Source organism: Fukomys damarensis, unplaced genomic scaffold (assembly GCF_012274545.1).
Source record: "Fukomys damarensis isolate Sample0158 unplaced genomic scaffold, DMR_v1.0_HiC HiC_scaffold_24, whole genome shotgun sequence".
NCBI lineage: Eukaryota > Metazoa > Chordata > Mammalia > Rodentia > Bathyergidae > Fukomys > Fukomys damarensis.
Window position 1 is genome coordinate 256,605 of NW_022900936.1, and position 19,838 is coordinate 276,442.

Genomic DNA, 19,838 nt, shown 5'->3' on the forward strand with positions numbered 1-19,838 from the left:
CATAAGATAAGCAATGTGTTTGCAGTCTTGTTCTGTGAATTCTCTGACTCTTTGTTTAGAAAAACCTTATAAAAAGTACCTCAGCCCCTGAGCAGTTGCCTCTCTGAGCCACCTGGCTCCGGGAGTGCCGTCTGGCCAGACTAATAAAGGTCTCTTTTACCATCTAGGCTGGTGTGTTCCTTCCTGGGTTTCTCGGTTCTCTGTCGTGTTCCCGGAGCCTCGCTGGGTGTTAGGGCCCAGCATCGTGGAGGCCTTTTGGCTGTTCATGCTCCGTGGAGTGGAAGTGAGACTTTAGGTCTTACAAGATTAGAAGGAAGTGTATGTAAACTTGGTATGAGTAAACAAAGGTAATGTCTTAGGACTTTGATCAAGACAGGGCATCCTGAGTCTGGGGTGACCAACACAGGATGCCAGACATGTCATAAACCAGACCCCCTAAGGGATAGCAGGAAACTGACCCCCTGCCCCCCTTACTGTGCTTACAATCCTCTCCACTAGTCTTCACAAAGGGACTCCATGCTAATAGGCCAGACAGTGCTTCTTCATATGCTAATTGCTACCTTGGTTAACAGCCCGCCCAGGGGCAAATGGTTTGACAAAAGGTGACCATAGAACATTTCCTACATAAGATAAGCAATGTGTTTGCAGTCTTGTTCTGTGAATTCTCTGACTCTTTGTTTAGAAAAACCTTATAAAAAGTACCTCAGCCCCTGAGCAGTTGCCCCTCTGAGCCACCTGGCTCCGGGAGTGCTGTCTGGCCAGACTAATAAAGGTCTTTTACCATCTAGCCTGGTGTGTTCCTTCCTGGGTTTCTCGGTTCTCTGTCGTGTTCCCGGAGCCTCGCTGGGTGTTAGGGCCCAGCATCGTGGAGGCCTTTTGGCTGTTCACGCTCCGTGAAGTGGAAGTGAGACTTTAGGTCTTACAAAATGAGGTTGCTTCTGTGACAATACCTGACCATCAGTTCAGAAGCCTTTGAAACTGGTTCATAGGAGGGGTTTAGGAAGGTTTGAAGATCCTGGCTAGAGAAGCCCTAGAATGATGTAAGCTGATTTAACAAGACATTCTTGTCAGAGCTCACAAGGCCAGAATGCTGAGAGAAATACAGGCAGTAAAGGCCAGGCTCAAGAATTTTCAGCTGCAAACAAAGATTCCATTGGCAGTTGGCTCAGAGGTCGTGTGTGTAATGCTCCGGGAGAAAGTGTGTACACACTCTGCCCATGTCCTGAGACTTGTAGGAAACTGAGATTAAGATCTGCTGAAGGAAATTTCAAGGCAACCCAATCTTTCTAGCAAGGTTTACAGTGAGAATCAGGACCAAAAAGTAGAGCTGAATTATTTGAAAAAATTTTCTGGTGGCCAAGAGGGAAGCATCTGTAAAGCTGGGGTCAATTTGAGCTTGACTGCTAAAAAGGTTAGCATTTAAAAGATGCCAAGTAATAAGATTACTGACATTTAGAAATGGGAGGAAAGGAGCTAAAGGTGTAGGGAAGGTGTGATACGTAGGGGAAGAACAAAAAGGGAAAAGAAAAAAATGTGAGAGAATGAAAAGATGAAAATAAAGTGTTTGTAGATGGGGAGGGGAGGAGGGGGTGAAGGGAGGGCAGAGGTAAGGGGAAAAAAATGAGAATCAAGACTTGCCATGTAAAGGTACATGATCCCAACAATGAATGTAACTGTACTGTATCCCTAAATGTACCAATAAACTCAATTAAAAAAAAAAAAAGATGCCAAGTATTTTGAGTGAGGACAATAGGAAAGATGGCTTGAGGGCATCTCAGGAATCAGCAATACCCTACCCTTTACAAGCTCAAGGGTGCAAAACTATAAATCTTTCATTTAAGAAGAGTACCTGCTGAAGAGGGCTGCCTAGGGAATTGGTTCTTCGGGATTTATTTCACCATACTCAGCCATCTAGGCACTCACAGGTCTCTGCAATCATAATCCAAAGGGGCCTGCTTATTGCTTCAGCTGGCAGCAGACCCTGGCATCAACTACGTAGCGCTGACTTTACAGGCATGCAGAATTCAAGAGTTATGGGGTCATGGAGGCTTCTACCCAGATGGTAATAGAAGGCCTGGGAGGTCAAGCAGTGTGCCCTTGGAGAAGAAGGCAGTGTGTGAAGCTGTGAGACTGAAACCAAAAGTACAGTACAGACCGCAGGAATGTGGAATGTCTGCTGAGGAAAGCCACAGGCATTGAGTGAAGCCTGCCCAAGAGAGCTATCATGTGGGCTGCAACCAGCAATGCCATAGAGGGATTGCAACCAGCAATGCCAAGCCCCAAAGAGCTCACATCTTGCCACAACTTGCCCCAGATGCCAAAGAGCTACAGGAGTTAATGTTTGCTCTGCTGGGTATTTTTGTTTTGTTTTTTTGTACCAGGGATTGAACTTGGGACCCTGCACTTGAAAGGAGGGTGGTGGCACCACTGAGCTAAATCCCCAGCCCTGTTCTGCTGGGTTTTAATCTTGCTTTGGTCACATTCTTTTCTATCCCCCAATTTCTCCCTTGTGGGATGGAAATGTTTGCCTGTGGCATTATGTTAGAAGTATTTAACTTCCTAATTTTTACAGGGGCTCACAGCTAAGAATTTGCCTTGAATCTCAGAGGAAACTTTGGACTTGGACTTTACAGCAATTCTGGAAAACAAAGTTAAAATTTTGGGAATTCTTAGACATGAACTTAATGCATTTTGAATAAAGAGACAGACATGGGTCTTTTGTGGGCCATAATGCTATGATTTAGATATAAAATGTCTCCCCAAAAGTCTCATGTGATCAGAGGTAGAGCTTTGGAAGATCATTGGATCATGGAGGCAGTGTATTCATCAGCAGATTAATTCACTGATGAATCCATAGCCGAACATGCTGTCAGGAGGTGGCCTGGTTGGAAGAGGTGGGTCACTGAGGATGTGACTGGAAAGCTGTATCTCCCTCTCTGGCCCTTCCTGTCTGCTCTGTGACTCCTGCCTGCCATAGGTAGAGCACCTCTCCCTTCACCATGCCCCTCTACCATGTTGTTTCTACCTTGGAGACAAGCCAAAGATGGACTGAAACTGGGAGCCAAATCAACTGCTCCTCCTTTAAGTTGTTGGGTATTTTGTCTCAGTGTCAGAAAAATAACTAAGACATTGCATGCATGCACACACCCTGGGTTCAGTGAACACACACATACGAGTTATTTCACATGTGCCTAGGGCTCTGTGCACACACACCTAGGGGTCACTGAACACACACACACACACACACACACACACACACACACCGGGGTCACTGAACACACACACACACACACACACACACACACACACACACTTAAGGGCCACTTCACACACCTAGGGACACTGCACCCAAACATGCATGGGGGTCACTGCTCACACACATGCCTAAGGGTCATTGTGTATATGCACACGCCTAGGGGTGACTGAGCACTGTGTACACATACATGTGTATATACATGTGCCAGGGGACAATGTTAGTGTCCTGTTATAATCTACACTGATAACGAAAGTGAGCATACCTATGAACATTTTCTATATATTTATTCAAAATAATTACTCATCATATTTTCAAGCAAGGTTTACAAGAGTTACTTGTACTTAGTCATAATAACTACAAATACTGAGACTCTATTCTCTGGTATTTCTGAAAATGTTTTATCCAGATTCAAGCATTCTACAAGATCTGGGCTGGGGATGTAGCTCAGTGGAACAGCACCTGCCTGGCAAGCGCAACGTCCTGTGTTTGAGCCCCAATACCAAAAAAACAAAACAAAAAAACTGATCCTTCTTTAGTGACAAAATTGTTCAAAAATAATATATTCAGTGACTGGGTGAGAGACAGGGCCTTGCTTCTAGAAGTCACTGAGAAGGGTAACTGGGGCTATCGTAGGTAGAGGGGAGTTGGAGCAACAGAGTAGGGCTGCAGTGAGGAGCAACCACTGAAGAGCATGAATAACATCTCCCATTTCTGAGTGTCACTGAGGCCTCCTAGACTGGCCAGACTCTGTCTTCTTTCTTCAGTAGAGCTTTGCGTCTGCAAGACCACTCTATCACCCCCCACCTTGATGCACTGCCACAGGGCTGGCAGGGATTCCCTCACAGACTGACTTTCAGGACCCCTGGGGCCAACTTCTCGAGAGGGCTCATGTTGGTTTTCTAGAATGAACAAGAATTTCCAGGAAGCTTCCCTATCAGGTTCCTACCACAGTATGTGCTTGCTACAACTTATTCAGTTAACTTAGTCATCAAATTATTCACAGACATTATCTTTTCCTCAGAGGTGCCCTGCACAGGTTGCTGGGGGTTAAATATCTAAGCAGGTGTGAGGCATGAGGACTACTTTCCTAGTGGGCAGTGAGCTGCCATCTCCATCACCCCAACACCTAAGAACTGCAAGGAAGCTTCTCAGACCACAGACATGCCTAAATAGCTCCACTCATCTTTCAATTCAATACAATGAAAAAAATACTGAAATATATTTTACAAATTAGAAATTTTAAAAAGGAATCTTACTTGCATTCTTGTTTCTAGAACATTACCACAAAGCCTGGAACATCTGTGACTCTGCTTCTTGTATCCATTGGTTGCAGGATGCAGACACATCTAGTTGTTTCTTACCTCCAGGCATCACCTGGCCAACATCCTGAACAGTCAGGACTGACAGCTTCTCTTCAGTGTTGACTCTGATCACACCATAGCTCAGGCCATTCATTGACAGGACAGCTTTTCTTGGAGGAGGTCCTCCCAGATCAGGTGGTCTGGAACACGAGCAGCAGCAGGCTACCTGAGTGGAGGCTGGCTGGGTGACCCTCTAAGGAGAGGGCACTGATGGCCCACTTGGGCCACAGCACAATTCCACACAAAAGAACTGCTCAATGTCAGAAGCCTGTGTGTTACAACGACTTCAAGATGAAGTCTCGAAACCACTTCTGCAGTGTGCTCTTGGAGGTAGCCATGACTACAGGGGAAGGAGGTGCCACGAGACAGTCCAGGTATGTCATTCAAGGTGCTCAGCTTCCACTGGTCATCTTAGGGTGCTCACACGGAGCCTGGGGAACCAGATACGCAGACGACCAGCAGAGATCACTAGGCTATGACTCATCAAGAGACAAGAGGAATGAACCCTGAGATTGAGCAAGCAGAGCTTTATTAGCCCCACAGCTCCAGACTCCATCTCCCTGCACCACAGTAGCCCAGCAGAGCCCTGCCCAGATCTCTGGCCCACAGCCCTGGAGGAAATACAGTGGCACTGTTCTAAGCTTCAAAGGCTATGGTGAACCATTACACCACAGCACCAGGAAAGCAAGGGCAGTATTTCTCCAGGAGGGGTTTTGGACAGACTTCATGGCTCAGGGCAGGGGACCTCCCTCAGAGTGAGGGGCAATTCCAGTTATAGTGTTTACTACAGCTAGGGATGACACAGCAACATCTTCTTGATTTGGAAAGAAGCACTTAGGGAACTAATAAGCCAGTACCCAGTACCGTAAGAACCCAGTATTCGGTCCAAGGACCCAACCACCTGTGCAAGTCCAGGCTGGGAAGGGCATGGGGCCTGGGCCACACAACTGCTGAAAAGATGGGCTGGCACACTGATGAGAACCGGCACTGCCTCAAGATTCCTACTGTTAGAAATGAGCTAGCAAATCCAGTGCTCCCAAGACAAAGCAGGTGACGGTTACCTGCGGATAGCAACTGTCAGAGCCTCAGGAGAACAGGCACAAGGGCAGATGGCCTCCGGCCTCAGGCCTCTGGACTGGAAGACATTGAGGAAGGCGTCACACGAAGATATAGACCCTGCACAAAGCAACAGAAGAGAAGTATGAGTGGAAGCTGGGGCCAGCATCCGGGGCCAGCACTAGTTCTCCAGGGTGCCCACAGCTCTGGTGGCTGCAAACATTCCCCTTGTCCCACCTGCAGTAAGCCTATCATAAGGCAAGTTACAGTGCAGAGAGGCAGAGCCTAAGAGACTGGAAATCCCTTAGGAGGTTTTATTGTTAGCCCTGTGTGTTACTGAGGCCCTGCCCTCCCCTGCCTTCTAAGATCAGGTGCCAGGAACAGCCCCCTGCACTTCGCGTTGTGGGCCAGCAGTCTCCCAAGTACCCTGAGGGCATCTGTGACCCAAACCTTCCACACCAAACCTCAGCCTGGGTGCCTGAGGGCTGCCGCAGCCTTAGAGCTGTGCAGTCTGCATGGCTGGCTGAAGGCCACTTCTGCATCCACCCAGGGACTGTTCCTCCTCTCCCTCAACATCCTCTCCTCTGGGGTGGAGATTTAGGGTGATTGTGCGATTATTTAGGGTTGCAGGCCTCAGGAGTGGATGTTGAAGATGTGTAAATTCCCAGAGCTCAAGGTGGCACAGCCCTAAGACCATAAACTTCTTCTAACCCAGGGCAGAACAGAATGGAAGGAGCTATTCACAGTGGCCCTCAGACTTTGTGCTCTTAAGGGGAGAGGTATCTTCGAAGGAGAGATGATCACAGACTCTTCAGTGCAAGGGGGACAAATGGGCATTCTGAGGGACAGCAGGTGAACTGCACATTGAGGCTGATATGGGAGAGCTGCAGGACCCGCAGGGACATGGACAGAGTATGGCCACAGTAGGGCTGCCAGTGCCCAGAGCGGGTGGCACACTAGGACTCTACGGCACAGACTGTGGTGGGTCCAAGCAGGAACATGGATGGCCTAAGGAGTGGGGTAGGAAGTCTGAAATGCAAGCAGAGCTATAGGACAGAGGCTCTGTTTGGCTCAGGTGTGGACTGGGGGTGAGTGGTTCACAGTACTGTGCACCCCATATTTTCCAAGAGATGGAGTACACAGGGGAAAGTGAGTGATACGACCTTAACATTTATATTTTATGTGACAATGACAATGAAAACGCCTTAATTTTGTTTCTCCACAGATTCTAATTCAACAGCTTGGCCACGCATCTGGTGTCAAAGCTGTAGGAAGGGGTGTGGGAGGACCTACTCACATGGGTTGGCGCCATCAGCCACAATCAGCATGCGCAGGGAGCTGAGACTGACATCCCTCTGGCCCCGCTGAGCTAGGAGTGACCAGTGCATGTCACGAGACTTCACCAGTGCGGCTCGGGCTGCAGGGAAGGCAGCAGACACTCCTGTGTCATTGGAGGGAGGGTGGGCACACTGATGACCCACACACATGCAGAGAGGCAGCACAGAGGCACAGTGGTGCTGTGCCAGGTCACACACCTCTCTGCAGCTCTTTCTCACACATCATCTGGCCTACCACATCCCTCCACCCTTAAAAAGTCAAATTTTGAGACGTAAGTTGGATGTGATCTATACAGTCATTTTCAACTTCTTTTTTTCTCAGAAGATCTCAATTACTACATGCATATTTATTTTCCAATTTCAACTTGTGTCATTCCCTCCCTAAGCACTGGCTCTGGTTTAAGTAAGCCCCACTGCCTGCACTGTATCATCTGTCTGCCGGGCTGTGAGGTGGGAGAAGCCTGAGATTTGAATGCGTGGACCTGGCCCTCGATGCTTACTGCATGGTCTAGAGAGTCCCACCCACTTCTCCCCAAGACAGGACCAGGAATACTTGGGTGCTGCCCTGGAGAACTGGTGGAGCGCCATTGTCACCACAGGCAGGACACACCAGCATGGGCGGTCCAGGGCTCCTCAGGCCACCCTGCAGTTCTATACACTCAGTTTGTTCCTCCTTAGTTACCAAAGATCAGGCCAGAGAGATTTCACACAGAAGGATGAGTCAGGGAGGGCAGTGTGCATTACCTTTGTAGGAACACACTTTCTGAATCCAGGAGAGCGGGTTGACCTTCATCAGTGCATAGGGGATGCTGACAACATGCATCCTATTCATGACGCTCTGAGAGAAAAGCAAAATCAAACCAACACACCCTCACACCTCTAGTTCATAGGCTTGGCTCACCACTGGGTACACAGCTAGTCATTAGCAAACAACACTCACTGTTAACACTCCATGCCACAGACCAGCATCCCTTTTGAAGTCCAACACATTTGTTAATGTTTCAGCTGAAAGCAGACAAAGAAGGTTAAACCAATGAGCAGCACTTCATAAACCCTGCACATTTCCTAGAGGATTTCTAAAATGAGTATATCACAAACACGTAAGAGTTTAAGAAAGCAGGAAAAGCATTCCCAAACACCATGCACCAATTAAACAATAATAAACACCAAACACCAACAAATCAATAATCTTTGCTGTCTACTGAAATTACTATAAGCATACAATTTTAGACTGAAATACAGGATAATCCTTATCATGAATCGGAGGCCACAGGGAATGTCATAAGGTGAATAAACTATAATGTCACCACATACTTTACCACAGACACTCTTGCCTCTCAGTGTCACACCCAGAGGCTGTGGTCCTGCATCTTCCTCTGCACAGCAGTGACTTATGTCACCTTTAGACAGTTACTCCTCCTCCTTTGCTGCTTCCTCACTCAGGGGCAGTACCCACCACTCTGCAGGGAGCTTCAGAGTCCTCTGCTCAGAGGCCCCAGCCAGGTCCTCTGGTTGCCACCTCATTCAGGGCAGAGGACAGCCCCCAGGGCTGTGGACAGACCCAGCTCCTCTCCAAAGCCCACCAATACCAGGTGTTCCCCAAGACAGACCCAGGGGTCTGATTTATGTGCTAGGAAATGCTGCTGCATTCTGAATATCAATGGCACAATCTCCTCTCCTTGTCAGCTACAGACCCCAAACTAACAGTAACACCCATTACATCAGCACTGGAGCTGAGGGAAAAGAAGCCACAGAACTTGATTTGATAGATCCAATTTAAAAATAAATATTAAAACCCTTGGAACTATCTGAAGTTCTTTTTCAAATCTCCATAAAAGGCTAGTAGATCCACAAGCTACCCCTTACTTTTAAATATCCCTATTGTAGATATTTAAATACACATTCAATTTTACTTTCCAGTTTTGTTCAGTTCTACTGTTGCAAGAAAACTCCCATGAGTATAGTTTTACAGTGTGTAAAATGTCTCATACTGTACTCCATAAATATATATAATTATTATCTATTACTATGAAATATTAATTTAAAATATTTCTCTACATTAAATATCTGATGTTTAATAGTAAATTGGGAGCAACTTATACTTTACCAAGCGATAACTGATGACCAGATTCCACTGAAGTGTTTACATGCAGGAGAGCTTAAGCCAAAACCACTTTCATGATACCACAAGAGGAAACATGTCCCAAGCAGTTTCTGCTCTTCATAATGCAAACGCACCACCCTTCAGAACCTCATAGGCAGAGCCAACCCACCGTGAAATGAATCGCTGGTCTGTAGGTTCGTGCTCCCTGAAATCAATATGCACATGAATTGATCGAAGACAGCCCAATGGGGCTGCCCAGGCTTGACTGAGACACCTTACACTCCTGGAAGCTCAAGCAGAGACCCTGGCATGCCACAAGACAGCAGCATCCCTGTGCAGCAGAGTTGGACTAAAGGGCAAAGGCAACACCCAAGACTGGGCGCTACATGGGAGTGACAGTGTCCAGGGTATGATCAAGTGCATCAGAGACCTATGCAAGGCAGGAGGAGCCGCCACCTGCCTGCACCCTTACCTTCTGAGTACCCACACGCCTGGGTCAGCGCCCGGCACTGCGCCAGTACAGAGGCATGGGACACAGTGACACCCACTGTGCTGCCTTCTTTGCTGGTTTTATACTGTAAGATTTCAAAGGAAAACAATGTTATACGGCATTTTCAGAGGCCACAGTGGGCAGAACAGAGCCTGAAAGGATTTTTAAAGCAGCAGCTGTGGTTGCTGGCCACCCAATGCACTTCACAGTCTGGTCCTGAGGTGTCTGGGGCAGGTGCCCAAGCATCGGTACACATGCTCCATCCTTACTGTCTGCACTGCAGGGACCCAGTTAAGGTGGAAGTAGGCCAGAATAAAATCTGAAAGGATTTCAGTGCAGTCCTATAGGGCACCATATATTTCTGGGGCATAGTAAAACTAAGGAGAACTCTGCCTTAAATTAAAAAGAAAGCAAGCAAGCAGCTATCTTACAAAAAAGAAGCCCAAGTCCATGGGGATAAGTGTGTATGCTTTACCTCAATATAGGCAGTCCCCGCCCCTGTGTCCTGGGCCAGAGGGTGCCAGTCCTTGGGGGGCTTGGCCAGATGCTTCCCATCGATCACTAGCCAGGCAAGGGGAGGCCAACCTATGACAGTACACAGGGGACATGCATCACCAGCATTCAGACGGCTCTGCTCCTCACACTTGGAGCCGGAGGCCTACAGCCTTGGGTAACTTAGGAACTCATTTTAGTCTCACTTTCTTTTGACTTATATAGGTACACTTGGCTTGGCCAATGGTCAGCATGCTGGACAGCACAGTGGAGACATTGACTAGACAGAAACCGAGATCCAGGGCCTTCAACAAGGTATCACTTTTGATGAAGACCCATCAGCTCTGTACTGTTTAATTTCTGGACTGTCTATAGGGTATAGGTTAACAGAAGCCAAAGCTAAGACTCGTCTGTGCCCTGGGAGCCATACCTTTGAAAGTCGCCACCTCTCCTGTCTGTGCCTTGGGCAGGCCCTTCTGACAAGCATCTGTGGTGAGGGCCAGGGCAACTCCACAGCTGCCCAGCAGAAACCCGACCTGCTGGCTGCCTGCATCCTGCAGAAATGGCAACCACAGAGAAATGGGAGGCTGGAAGGAACCACAGTACCACCACCAGTGTTCTGTACCATGACGGAGAACAGAGCTCTTTCCTTTACCCATCATAAAGCCCAAGCCTACCACTGGTACAATATTATATTTTTGTGGAAACAGTTCATAAACTATGACAACTGTTTTTAAGTTGATATTTTTGTTTCTTCAATGAAATATAAAGTTCTAGATAATGGTCTAATTTTTTGAAGTTTATTCTTACCAATGGCATTTAAAAGCATTTTAATAAACTCTAAAAATATTAAATTAAAATTTCTATTGAATCATGTTTGAAACTTCTAAATTAATCAGAGGTGGCCTGACACGACACTAGTAATCATTTCTACACAAGAACACCTCTCCTTTCACTCGCATTTTCCGTTGTGCAGGTTCCTCACCTAAATTCTATCGTTTTCTTCATGTAAGTTTTACAAATCTCACATTTCTTTCCTAAAAAACCTTGTACTCAAATACCTGATTTAGCATACCGTTCTTTGAGATGCGCCAAATCTCAAAGATTGTGGGGCTCTTGGACACTGGGATAGGATGACAGAAAACGCTACTTCTAAGGTGATACTTGTTTCAACAATCAGTACTGATATTTACATCTAAAATGGTATGGCTTCCTGGAATAGGAGCATATCCTCCATATTAACACTTTATCAGCAATAACGCGGCCTTCTGTCATGTAAGTGAATGGAAATGTACAAGAATTTCCATTCGACTTATTCAAACTAAAATCATCAACAATCATTGGTTTTGAGTAAAAGTTTAACAAAATCTTGAGTCACAAATCCTGTTCACTGAAAGGAAAACAGGCCCATCATTTCTACTGGGAAATTCAAATGAGTGACAGGACAGTTGTACCTAACCACAGTGAACCTGCAATTTCTGCCAGCAGGAAGTCTGCAGATAAACTGCATTGAAGTGCTCTCTCGGGCATCCTGGCTGGCCCACCTGCCACTACCATCCTCACAGCAGCTGCTGGCTGCCAGTCCACACCCCAAAGTGAAGAAAAAGGAGGCACTGCAGCCTGGTGTGTCAGGTTCAGAACGGAACTGCAGGTGACCAAGCCCCTACCTTTCTTGTTAATGGCACTTCTATGGGGACAGGAACCAGCTCGGCCAGGAGACACCCATAAAACGCAACCATGAACATCACAGGGTCACTATTTGGAAACACGAGTGCCACCTACGAAGGTACAAAGAAAAATCATGATATCTACTGGGGAATGACTAAGTCTTTTCGACTTGTAAAATCTCTGTTGACCAAATGGAAGTTGGATATTTCATTTTCCTATTATTTTCCAGATTTATTGCAGAAAATCTAATCTTGGAATTAATTCTTCATTCTTAAATTTTCTTACTGATGTGATGTTGAATAAATAGTTTGTAGGTATCAGTCTCTACTCCATATGCAATAAAGTAATTTTAAATTTCCAGGCTAAGGCAGTCCAATCTATGTTGGCCAGAGAACCAGATCCATTCTATCCACACTGGCTACAATTTACCATCAGTCAGTACAGCTAAAAAGCCCCTTTAAATGCAAAAGTGAACAAGGAATCAAATTATACCTAAAATAATCGCTTCCAGAAGAACAATCCTACACCCAAGTTTTAACTGAACAGATCTTCTTCACTCCTGACTTACTGTAAGTGCAAGGAGGGCCAGGAAGGACATCCCTTGCTCCAGGCGTCCGCCCTCTTTCCACCTGGGCTCCATGTTGCTACTGTGTGATTATCAGTTCTAATTTTTTTTTTTTTATTTCAATTTGTATCAGAAATTTCAAAAATACAGAGTTTAAAATGACAAAAATGCTAATGAGAAACAATGGCCACATATCCTACCCTTTATCACTCTTCAAAACAACCGTTTTTAAATATTTTGGATCTGGATCTTTCGTTACTTATTCCTTTTTTTTTTTTTTGGTACCAGGAATTGAACTCAGCACCTTGCACTTGTGAGGCAGGCATGGTGCCATTGAGCTAAATCCCCAGGTATTATTTATTTTTATATTTTAAATATTATGTTTGCATTGTACATTTTATTTGTATTTGTTTGTTTGTTTATTTTTGGAGTACCAGGGATCAAACTCAGGACCTTGCACTTGCAAGGCAACCACAAAGCCACTGAGCTAAATCCCCAGCCCTTTCACTTTTTGAAATGTTTATGTGTCTACCTTACTTCTCGTGTTATGGATGAATACTTACCCTTCCTGCATTCTTCCCCTTGCTTTCTCCCATCATCCCAATTTCCATGTTTTATAATAGCTGGTCAAATGTAAAGCTATTTATAGACTTTTATAACTCTTAACTATTCGAGTAATACTTGTGCTTGACATCATAAGTGGTAAGGCAGGAAGGTACTTCACTGAATGAGTAGGCGTAACCCTACCATGTCATCAGTCAGAACTCAGGCTGTATCTATCTTCATTCTGTACTCTGGTCTACAAAGTGAGCTTCTAACAAGTTCAATTGATAAAACGGACAAGCTGTCTTTCAAAAGTTGGTTTAATAGTGGTTGGCCCAGAAATATAACTTATAACCTTGAGATATTTGGAATGGAAAAGAATATTTTAGAGAATTTGTTATAAGGAGGTATATTTATTCACTTTTATGAGTAATTAGCACAGGAGCTTGAATTTACTACCAATCCCTGATTAACTCGCTGTGACTGTGTGGCTCTTTCTATGATTAACATAACTGCACAGATTCTCTTGCAAGTCAAGAAACTATCTGGATGTTTTCCTCCTTGCAAGAACACTTTCCAAGCAAAAATATGTGTAATTCTTAGATGCACACGCAATCTAAATCAGGGATTCCTAGGCCCATTCTAAAGTATAACATAAAATCTTATCTACAAGCACAACTTACTATAAAGCATCATTCTCACATGGCTTATAGTTTCCAGCCAAGTATACATCATTCCAATGATAACAGCCACTGTTATTTTTACTTGCTTTGCTTTTTCTACATGTGCTGGCCAACTTGTTCTAAAATGCTTGACACAGGTCAAATGCTTATCAGTGTCATGTTCCAAATACTCAGCCAGCTGAGTGTGGCCGACTACCTCACCCCCATCCATGTAAGACCCCAGTCTTCTTGGTCCTGCCTAGCTATTCCATGACTGCTACCAGGGGTCATGCTGAGACCTCCATGTGGCTTTCTCATCTGGACCTCACTCATTCATTTGGCTGAAGCACATCCTCTAGGAAATTGCCAGGAAAGAATGCTTGCAAGACAAGTTATTTTGAGTCCTGCATGTCTGAAAATGATTATACCATCCTTATATTTGTTGGATGTGGAATAAAACTGCAGGCTAAAAGTCATACTTCTGGATTTCAATCATCAGTTTACTCTGTTTTAACTTTACCACAAAGAAGTCCCAAAGGCACTGTGACGGCTGATTTTCTGCATATGCTGGACCCCCAACTCCTGCCCAAAAGCCATACAGTTCTTCTCTCTGCCCCTGGTGGTCCTCAGCACTGCAGTTAATGCTTTGGAGCGAACCTGCCATCTTCACTCAGTACATTACTGCTGTCCCGTTCCAGAACCTCATTCTATTGCCACTGTCATTTAAAGCATTCTCCTTTCTGTGCCCCTTTCTCTTCCTGGACTCTTCTAATCAGTCTGGGCTTTTCCATCAGGTGTTTAATCTGGTCTCATACTCTCTGCTGACTTCTACTGCTTGGTCTTCCCTACTGACATCCTTTACTTGACTTATAGAACAGCATCTTCTTCTCAGATCTCCAGGGTTACTAATGTTTAGAAAATGTGTTTTCTGCACTTAATTTTTCTTCCTCTCTTCTTTTCCTTCCTCTCACTTCCTCTCTCTTCAATTTCTTCCCTCTAGAATGCACTTGGCTACAGCTTAAAGTGTGAGACACTGGAAGAGTTTCTCAGAACTTTCATGATAGTTTGGTTTGTTTTGGTTTGTTTTGGTGGGAGACCAGGGATCAAACCCAGGTCCGTGCACTTGGCAGACGGCGGCACCACTGAGCTAAATCCCAGCTCTCTCAGAGCTGTCTATCAGCTTGTTAACCTGATGTTTCCCTGTGGGGCTATCTTGTCACACTAGGGGATCTCACTGGTTTAGGTGCTAGTTTTCACCACATTCCCCTGCTTTCCAGCAAACCTGAATGTCAAGGCTGTTTAGCTTGCTTACAGCAGTGCAGCCTGACAGCACCTTCTACAGTGATGGAAATATTCCACCTCTAAACTCAAATGCAGCAGCTACTAGCCAAACCCGCTGCTAAGCTCTCCGTGTGTGACTTATGTAACTGAAGAACTAAATTTTTAGTTTTATTTCATTTTGATTAATTTCAGTAGCCCTCTGTCACTACTGCCAACACTACAGGGCAGTGCAGGATAAAGAATCAGCTTCCAGATTCTTTTGCTTCTCTTTTGACAGAAAGACAAGAGGAGGCTGCCTAGCTACTTGAGATAGAAAAGGAGACAAATATAAAAAAGAATTTCAAAGTATGAACAATATTAACTCATGAAATCTAATATTTGGAAACAACATTTATTAACATCTACATACATAAAGTCAAACAGAAAAGAATTTACAGAACTGCGCATGGCTGTGCACACCTGTAATCCCAGCACTTGGGAGGCTGAGGCAGGAGGATTGCTGTGAGTTTGAGACCAGCCTGGGCTACATAGTGAGTTCCAGGTCAGTCTCAACTACATAGTGAGACCCTGTCTCAAAAAAAAGAAAAAAAAATTTACAAAATTAGAGGATGGATAATGAGGGAGAATAAGAATGGTAGTTTTACTCTATGCACAAACTTTTTCCATGTTTAGTATTTTTTTACTGCTGACTCCAAGTCCCTTGCAGCTAACAGAGCTAGTTTCAGTGAAACAGGTCTTTGGTCTGTGTTCTGCTCACTCTGAAAGAGCCACATTCTGGGTACTCACTCTGTCTCCGGGCATAAGCAGGGGTTCAGTCTTATTGGTCAGTTTGTTAAGAAGAGTGTAAGCCAGTTTTAAACTCCGACTCCAGAGTTTGCCTAAAATTAAATAAAAATACCAAGTAATATAAAATTTAAGAAAAAATGTTTTAATGTTGCAATCATCACACCCCACAACACACCATTAACCTATTACTGGAAATTCAGTTTCCAGCTGGTAACAATTCTGGATAATGAACATAATGAACATCATACTTTTCTCTTAAAAACAAATAAAAATAAAATACTTATTTCTCTTAATACAAAATTAAAATGGGATTTTATTTTGAAATTGAGAGTGTAAGAATGTCAACAAATGAAGTGGTATTCAGTACAATATATAGTTATAGCCATAGGTACTGTACATGTATGTGTAATTTTCAAGAAATGGGATCATACTTCACCCCGCCTTTTTCACTTGACGCTGCACTGTGCATGCATTCTCATGACACAAAACACCCCTCCACCACACCACTGACAGGTACTCAAGGGGTGGCCCTCTCTCCCCTCCATGGTTGACTAAGAGCTGCTGATGAGTGTGCAGCTTCACGGCAAGCCCCGTGGCCAGTGACTACACTGCCCTCCTCGCAAGCAGGCCCCATGTCTAGCACCCAGTCCTGTTGAGTCCTCAACATCAGAAGGCTGGGCTGAGGAAGACAGGAGGGAAGAAGAGGAGAGCTGAGGGGGTCTGTGGGTGCCTGGAGAGGTGGGCAGAGGTGGGGTGATGATGAGGTAGCAAGGATGAAACCCTCAAGTTTACTCCTAATACCTAAAGTGGCCTCAACCTCATCCTGCCCAGTATATTGAAGATGTAACACAAATGTCACACTTTGATCCCATTCAGAGTCCCGGGGTGCAAGCATGCAGCGGGCAGCCATCTCCTAGGAGTGAATGATCACATTCCACTGAAGATAACATGAAACTAGGTGCCACACTGTGATGTGCTTGAACTACGGGACCTGAGAAAAAATTTCAACTCAAAATACAGTACTGTTTTAGCCTACTTCTAAGGATCAACTCAAGAAGTTAATAAGGAAACTATATAAAGATTTACAAACTGAATCAGGCTATATATAAAAGAAGTAATGCATTGTGATCAAGTCAGTTTTATCCCAAGAATACAGAGATTTAAGAGAAAACTCACATACTTTGTCTCATTAATAGAATAATGAAAAATAAAATAATCATCTCAATAAATGAAAGAAATGAACCAACATGATTTATATGATTTTAAAAATCCTTAAGCTAGAAATAAAAAGAAATAAGCTCGCTTAATGTGATGCAGGGCATCTAAAAACTCAAGAAAAAATGTCACAGCCAACAGTCAGGGCAGAAGCCAGCCAAGCAAGTCTGCCTCCAACATTTTTCTGAGCTCCAGAGCCAGCAAGCAGTAAAGGGAAAGGAGGGGGAACATGGGAGGGAGTTGAAGATGCCCTTGTTTATGAATGACACAATCGTGTATCTTGTGACTCTTCAGTAACTAAATTTAAGAAGTCTGTGAATATTTGAGGTGTGATCAAAATATATGGTGAATGTTTAAATTTTTTTAAAGAAATTATTTACAGTAAAAGATACATTGTCATTAACCCCCCTCAAAATACTTCCCCTCATTGAACACGCCTATTTCATCATGCTTGCCAGCTTCTGAAGCAGTTTTAGTGTTCTCTTTCATGAATGTCTTTATGATGTATGAAAAAAAACTATGACAAATGCTGCCACTGAGCAAGCAGCATCCAATGATAAGGCAGCTCCTAAAAACATGATGTCGTGTCCTCATGTCACCTTATGTACCATGTGACTTCCGGCTCTTCCTCAAAGTCAAAATGACCACAAAAGGGAAAAGTTTTAAATCAATTCAGGACATCAAGGCAGACACAACAGCATAACCAAAGACATTCACAAATCATGCCCAGTATCAATGCATAAGTGATTTGGTGATCTTATACGAGAACAATAAACAAACATTTTAATGATACCATTACAATTAAATTTAAATATACAGGGCCAGGGATTTAGTTCAGTGGTTCTGCCGCCTGTCTCACAAGCGCAAGAACCTGAGTTTGATCCCTGGTACCAAAAAAATAAAATTAATTAATTAATTAAAACATACACACTAAATAACTAAGACTAAGTGTCACAAGAAATTTGTGAAGTCTCATAGATGATTATAAAGAATTATGGAGAAAAAAACTTGATACTGTAAAGGGTTAGTGCTCAAACAGATTCAAAGTGATGCTTACTGAAATCTGTGCAGATAGGTGTGACACCTGAGAAGCTAACCCTAAAACTGCCCCTGAAATATGCAGGGCAGAACAGCTAGAAGGCTCTGGAAAAAGATGAGAGGGGAAGACTCTGATGTCAGGCTCATTATAAAGTGGTAGGTATCAGGAATGGCTATCAAGAGACTTTGGCCTGGGGATAAGGATGGCCAGTCAGTGGATAGGTAAAAGGACAACTACAAGACAGGTGCCATGGTCACCAGGCACACAGTGCAGCTGAGGAAGGAGGGAAGCTGAGGCAGGAGGATTACAAATTGAAGCCAAGACCAGGCAACTTAACATAATAGGATCCCATCTCAACATTTTAAAAAATAGTAATGATTATAGAAAGGGCTGGGATGTAGCTCAATATGAAGGTCCTGGGTTTAATCCACAGCATACAAGGAAGGAAGGAGAAAAGAGACAAGAGGGCAAATTCCACAAGTGTGGACTCCTAGACTGAGGGCCCACACATCACCACAGCAGAGTGGGATGGGTGGTCTTTCCTATAAATTCAAATGCCGGTAATTTGCCTTGAAAGGCTGACCCTGGAACCCATCTCTACCTTGTGAACAAAAATGCACTCATGAGTTCCAGAGGGATATTCCCTGTAAACAAAATAAACAAATGTAAACAAAACACTTTCCAAAAATAACTGCGATGGAGGCCTAGGGAAAAGAGTCTTTTTTTTATCAAGGCAGGGTCTCACTCTGTAGTTTCAGGCAGGCCTCAAACTAGTAGTGATCTTCCTGTCTCAGCCTCCTGAATGCTGGAATTACATGTGTGTGCCACTGTGCCAAGCAGGAAAAATGTCTTTAAAGATAACACAGAAGGCAGGAACCAGGAAAAAAAACATAAAACAGGGTTGGGGATTTAGCTCAGCGGTTTGGTGGCCTGCCTTGCAAGCGCAAAGACCCGAGTTCAATCCCTGGTACAAAAAAAAAAAAAACATAAAACAGGGTTGGGGATTTAGCTCAGCGGTTTGGTGGCCTGCCTTGCAAGCGCAAAGACCCGAGTTCAATCCCTGGTACAAAAAAAAAAAAAACATAAAACAGGGTTGGGGATTTAGCTCAGCGGTTTGGTGGCCTGCCTTGCAAGCGCAAAGACCCGAGTTCAATCCCTGGTACAAAAAAAAAAAAAACATAAAACAGGGTTGGGGATTTAGCTCAGCGGTTTGGTGGCCTGCCTTGCAAGCGCAAAGACCCGAGTTCAATCCCTGGTACAAAAAAAAAAAAAACATAAAACAGGGTTGGGGATTTAGCTCAGCGGTTTGGTGGCCTGCCTTGCAAGCGCAAAGACCCGAGTTCAATCCCTGGTACAAAAAAAAAAAAAACATAAAACAGGGTTGGGGATTTAGCTCAGCGGTTTGGTGGCCTGCCTTGCAAGCGCAAAGACCCGAGTTCAATCCCTGGTAAAAAAAAAAAAAAAACATAAAACAAGACAGCAGTTGTGTTCCCTGAGCGACACTACGGATAGAAAGACCAGGGGGAAAGACATTTATGGTACATCCCTGACAAGGGGCTGGCAGTCTGAACAAAACAGACTTACTACAAGTAATCTTATATCCATTAAAAAAAATAGACCATAAGATTCAATAGTTATTTAATCAAAGAAAACCCAAATGTTAAGAAAAGATCTCCACTGTTACTGTTTCAATCTAGAAAGTCCTCCAAAAGCCCCTTGTGTTCAGAGGCGGTGTTTCAGGAAGGAGACGGGATCACGGTGAGAGGCTACACGGATGGGTGGATTTATCCACGGAAGGTTTCAGCACTAAACCTGCTGTTAGGGGTGGTGCCTGCCAGAAGAGCCAGCCACTGGGGTTGTGGTCTGGAAGCCAGTGTCCCTCCCCTTCACTCTCTGCTTCCACTGCCACGAGATGAGCTGCTTTCCTCCACTATGACCCTCTGCCATGCTGTTTCTGCTGCTGAGCTGGCCACAGACTAAAAT

At 44.5% G+C, this 19,838-nt stretch overlaps 1 protein-coding gene across 1 annotated transcript in view; it reads right to left on the reverse strand.

The window, feature by feature from the left end:
- Dip2a (disco interacting protein 2 homolog A) overlaps positions 1-19,838 on the reverse strand; it is a 136,181-nt gene that overhangs the window by 45,010 nt on the left and 71,333 nt on the right. Inside the window, exons 10-19 of the mRNA XM_033755929.1 lie at positions 15,602-15,693; positions 11,764-11,874; positions 10,527-10,650; positions 10,080-10,189; positions 9,587-9,689; positions 7,951-8,015; positions 7,755-7,848; positions 6,971-7,114; positions 5,679-5,793; positions 4,618-4,757 (exon numbers count right to left, since the gene is read on the reverse strand). Coding sequence (XP_033611820.1) covers positions 4,618-4,757; positions 5,679-5,793; positions 6,971-7,114; positions 7,755-7,848; positions 7,951-8,015; positions 9,587-9,689; positions 10,080-10,189; positions 10,527-10,650; positions 11,764-11,874; positions 15,602-15,693 — 1,098 coding nt within the window. The remainder of the gene's footprint in view (positions 1-4,617; positions 4,758-5,678; positions 5,794-6,970; positions 7,115-7,754; positions 7,849-7,950; positions 8,016-9,586; positions 9,690-10,079; positions 10,190-10,526; positions 10,651-11,763; positions 11,875-15,601; positions 15,694-19,838) is intronic.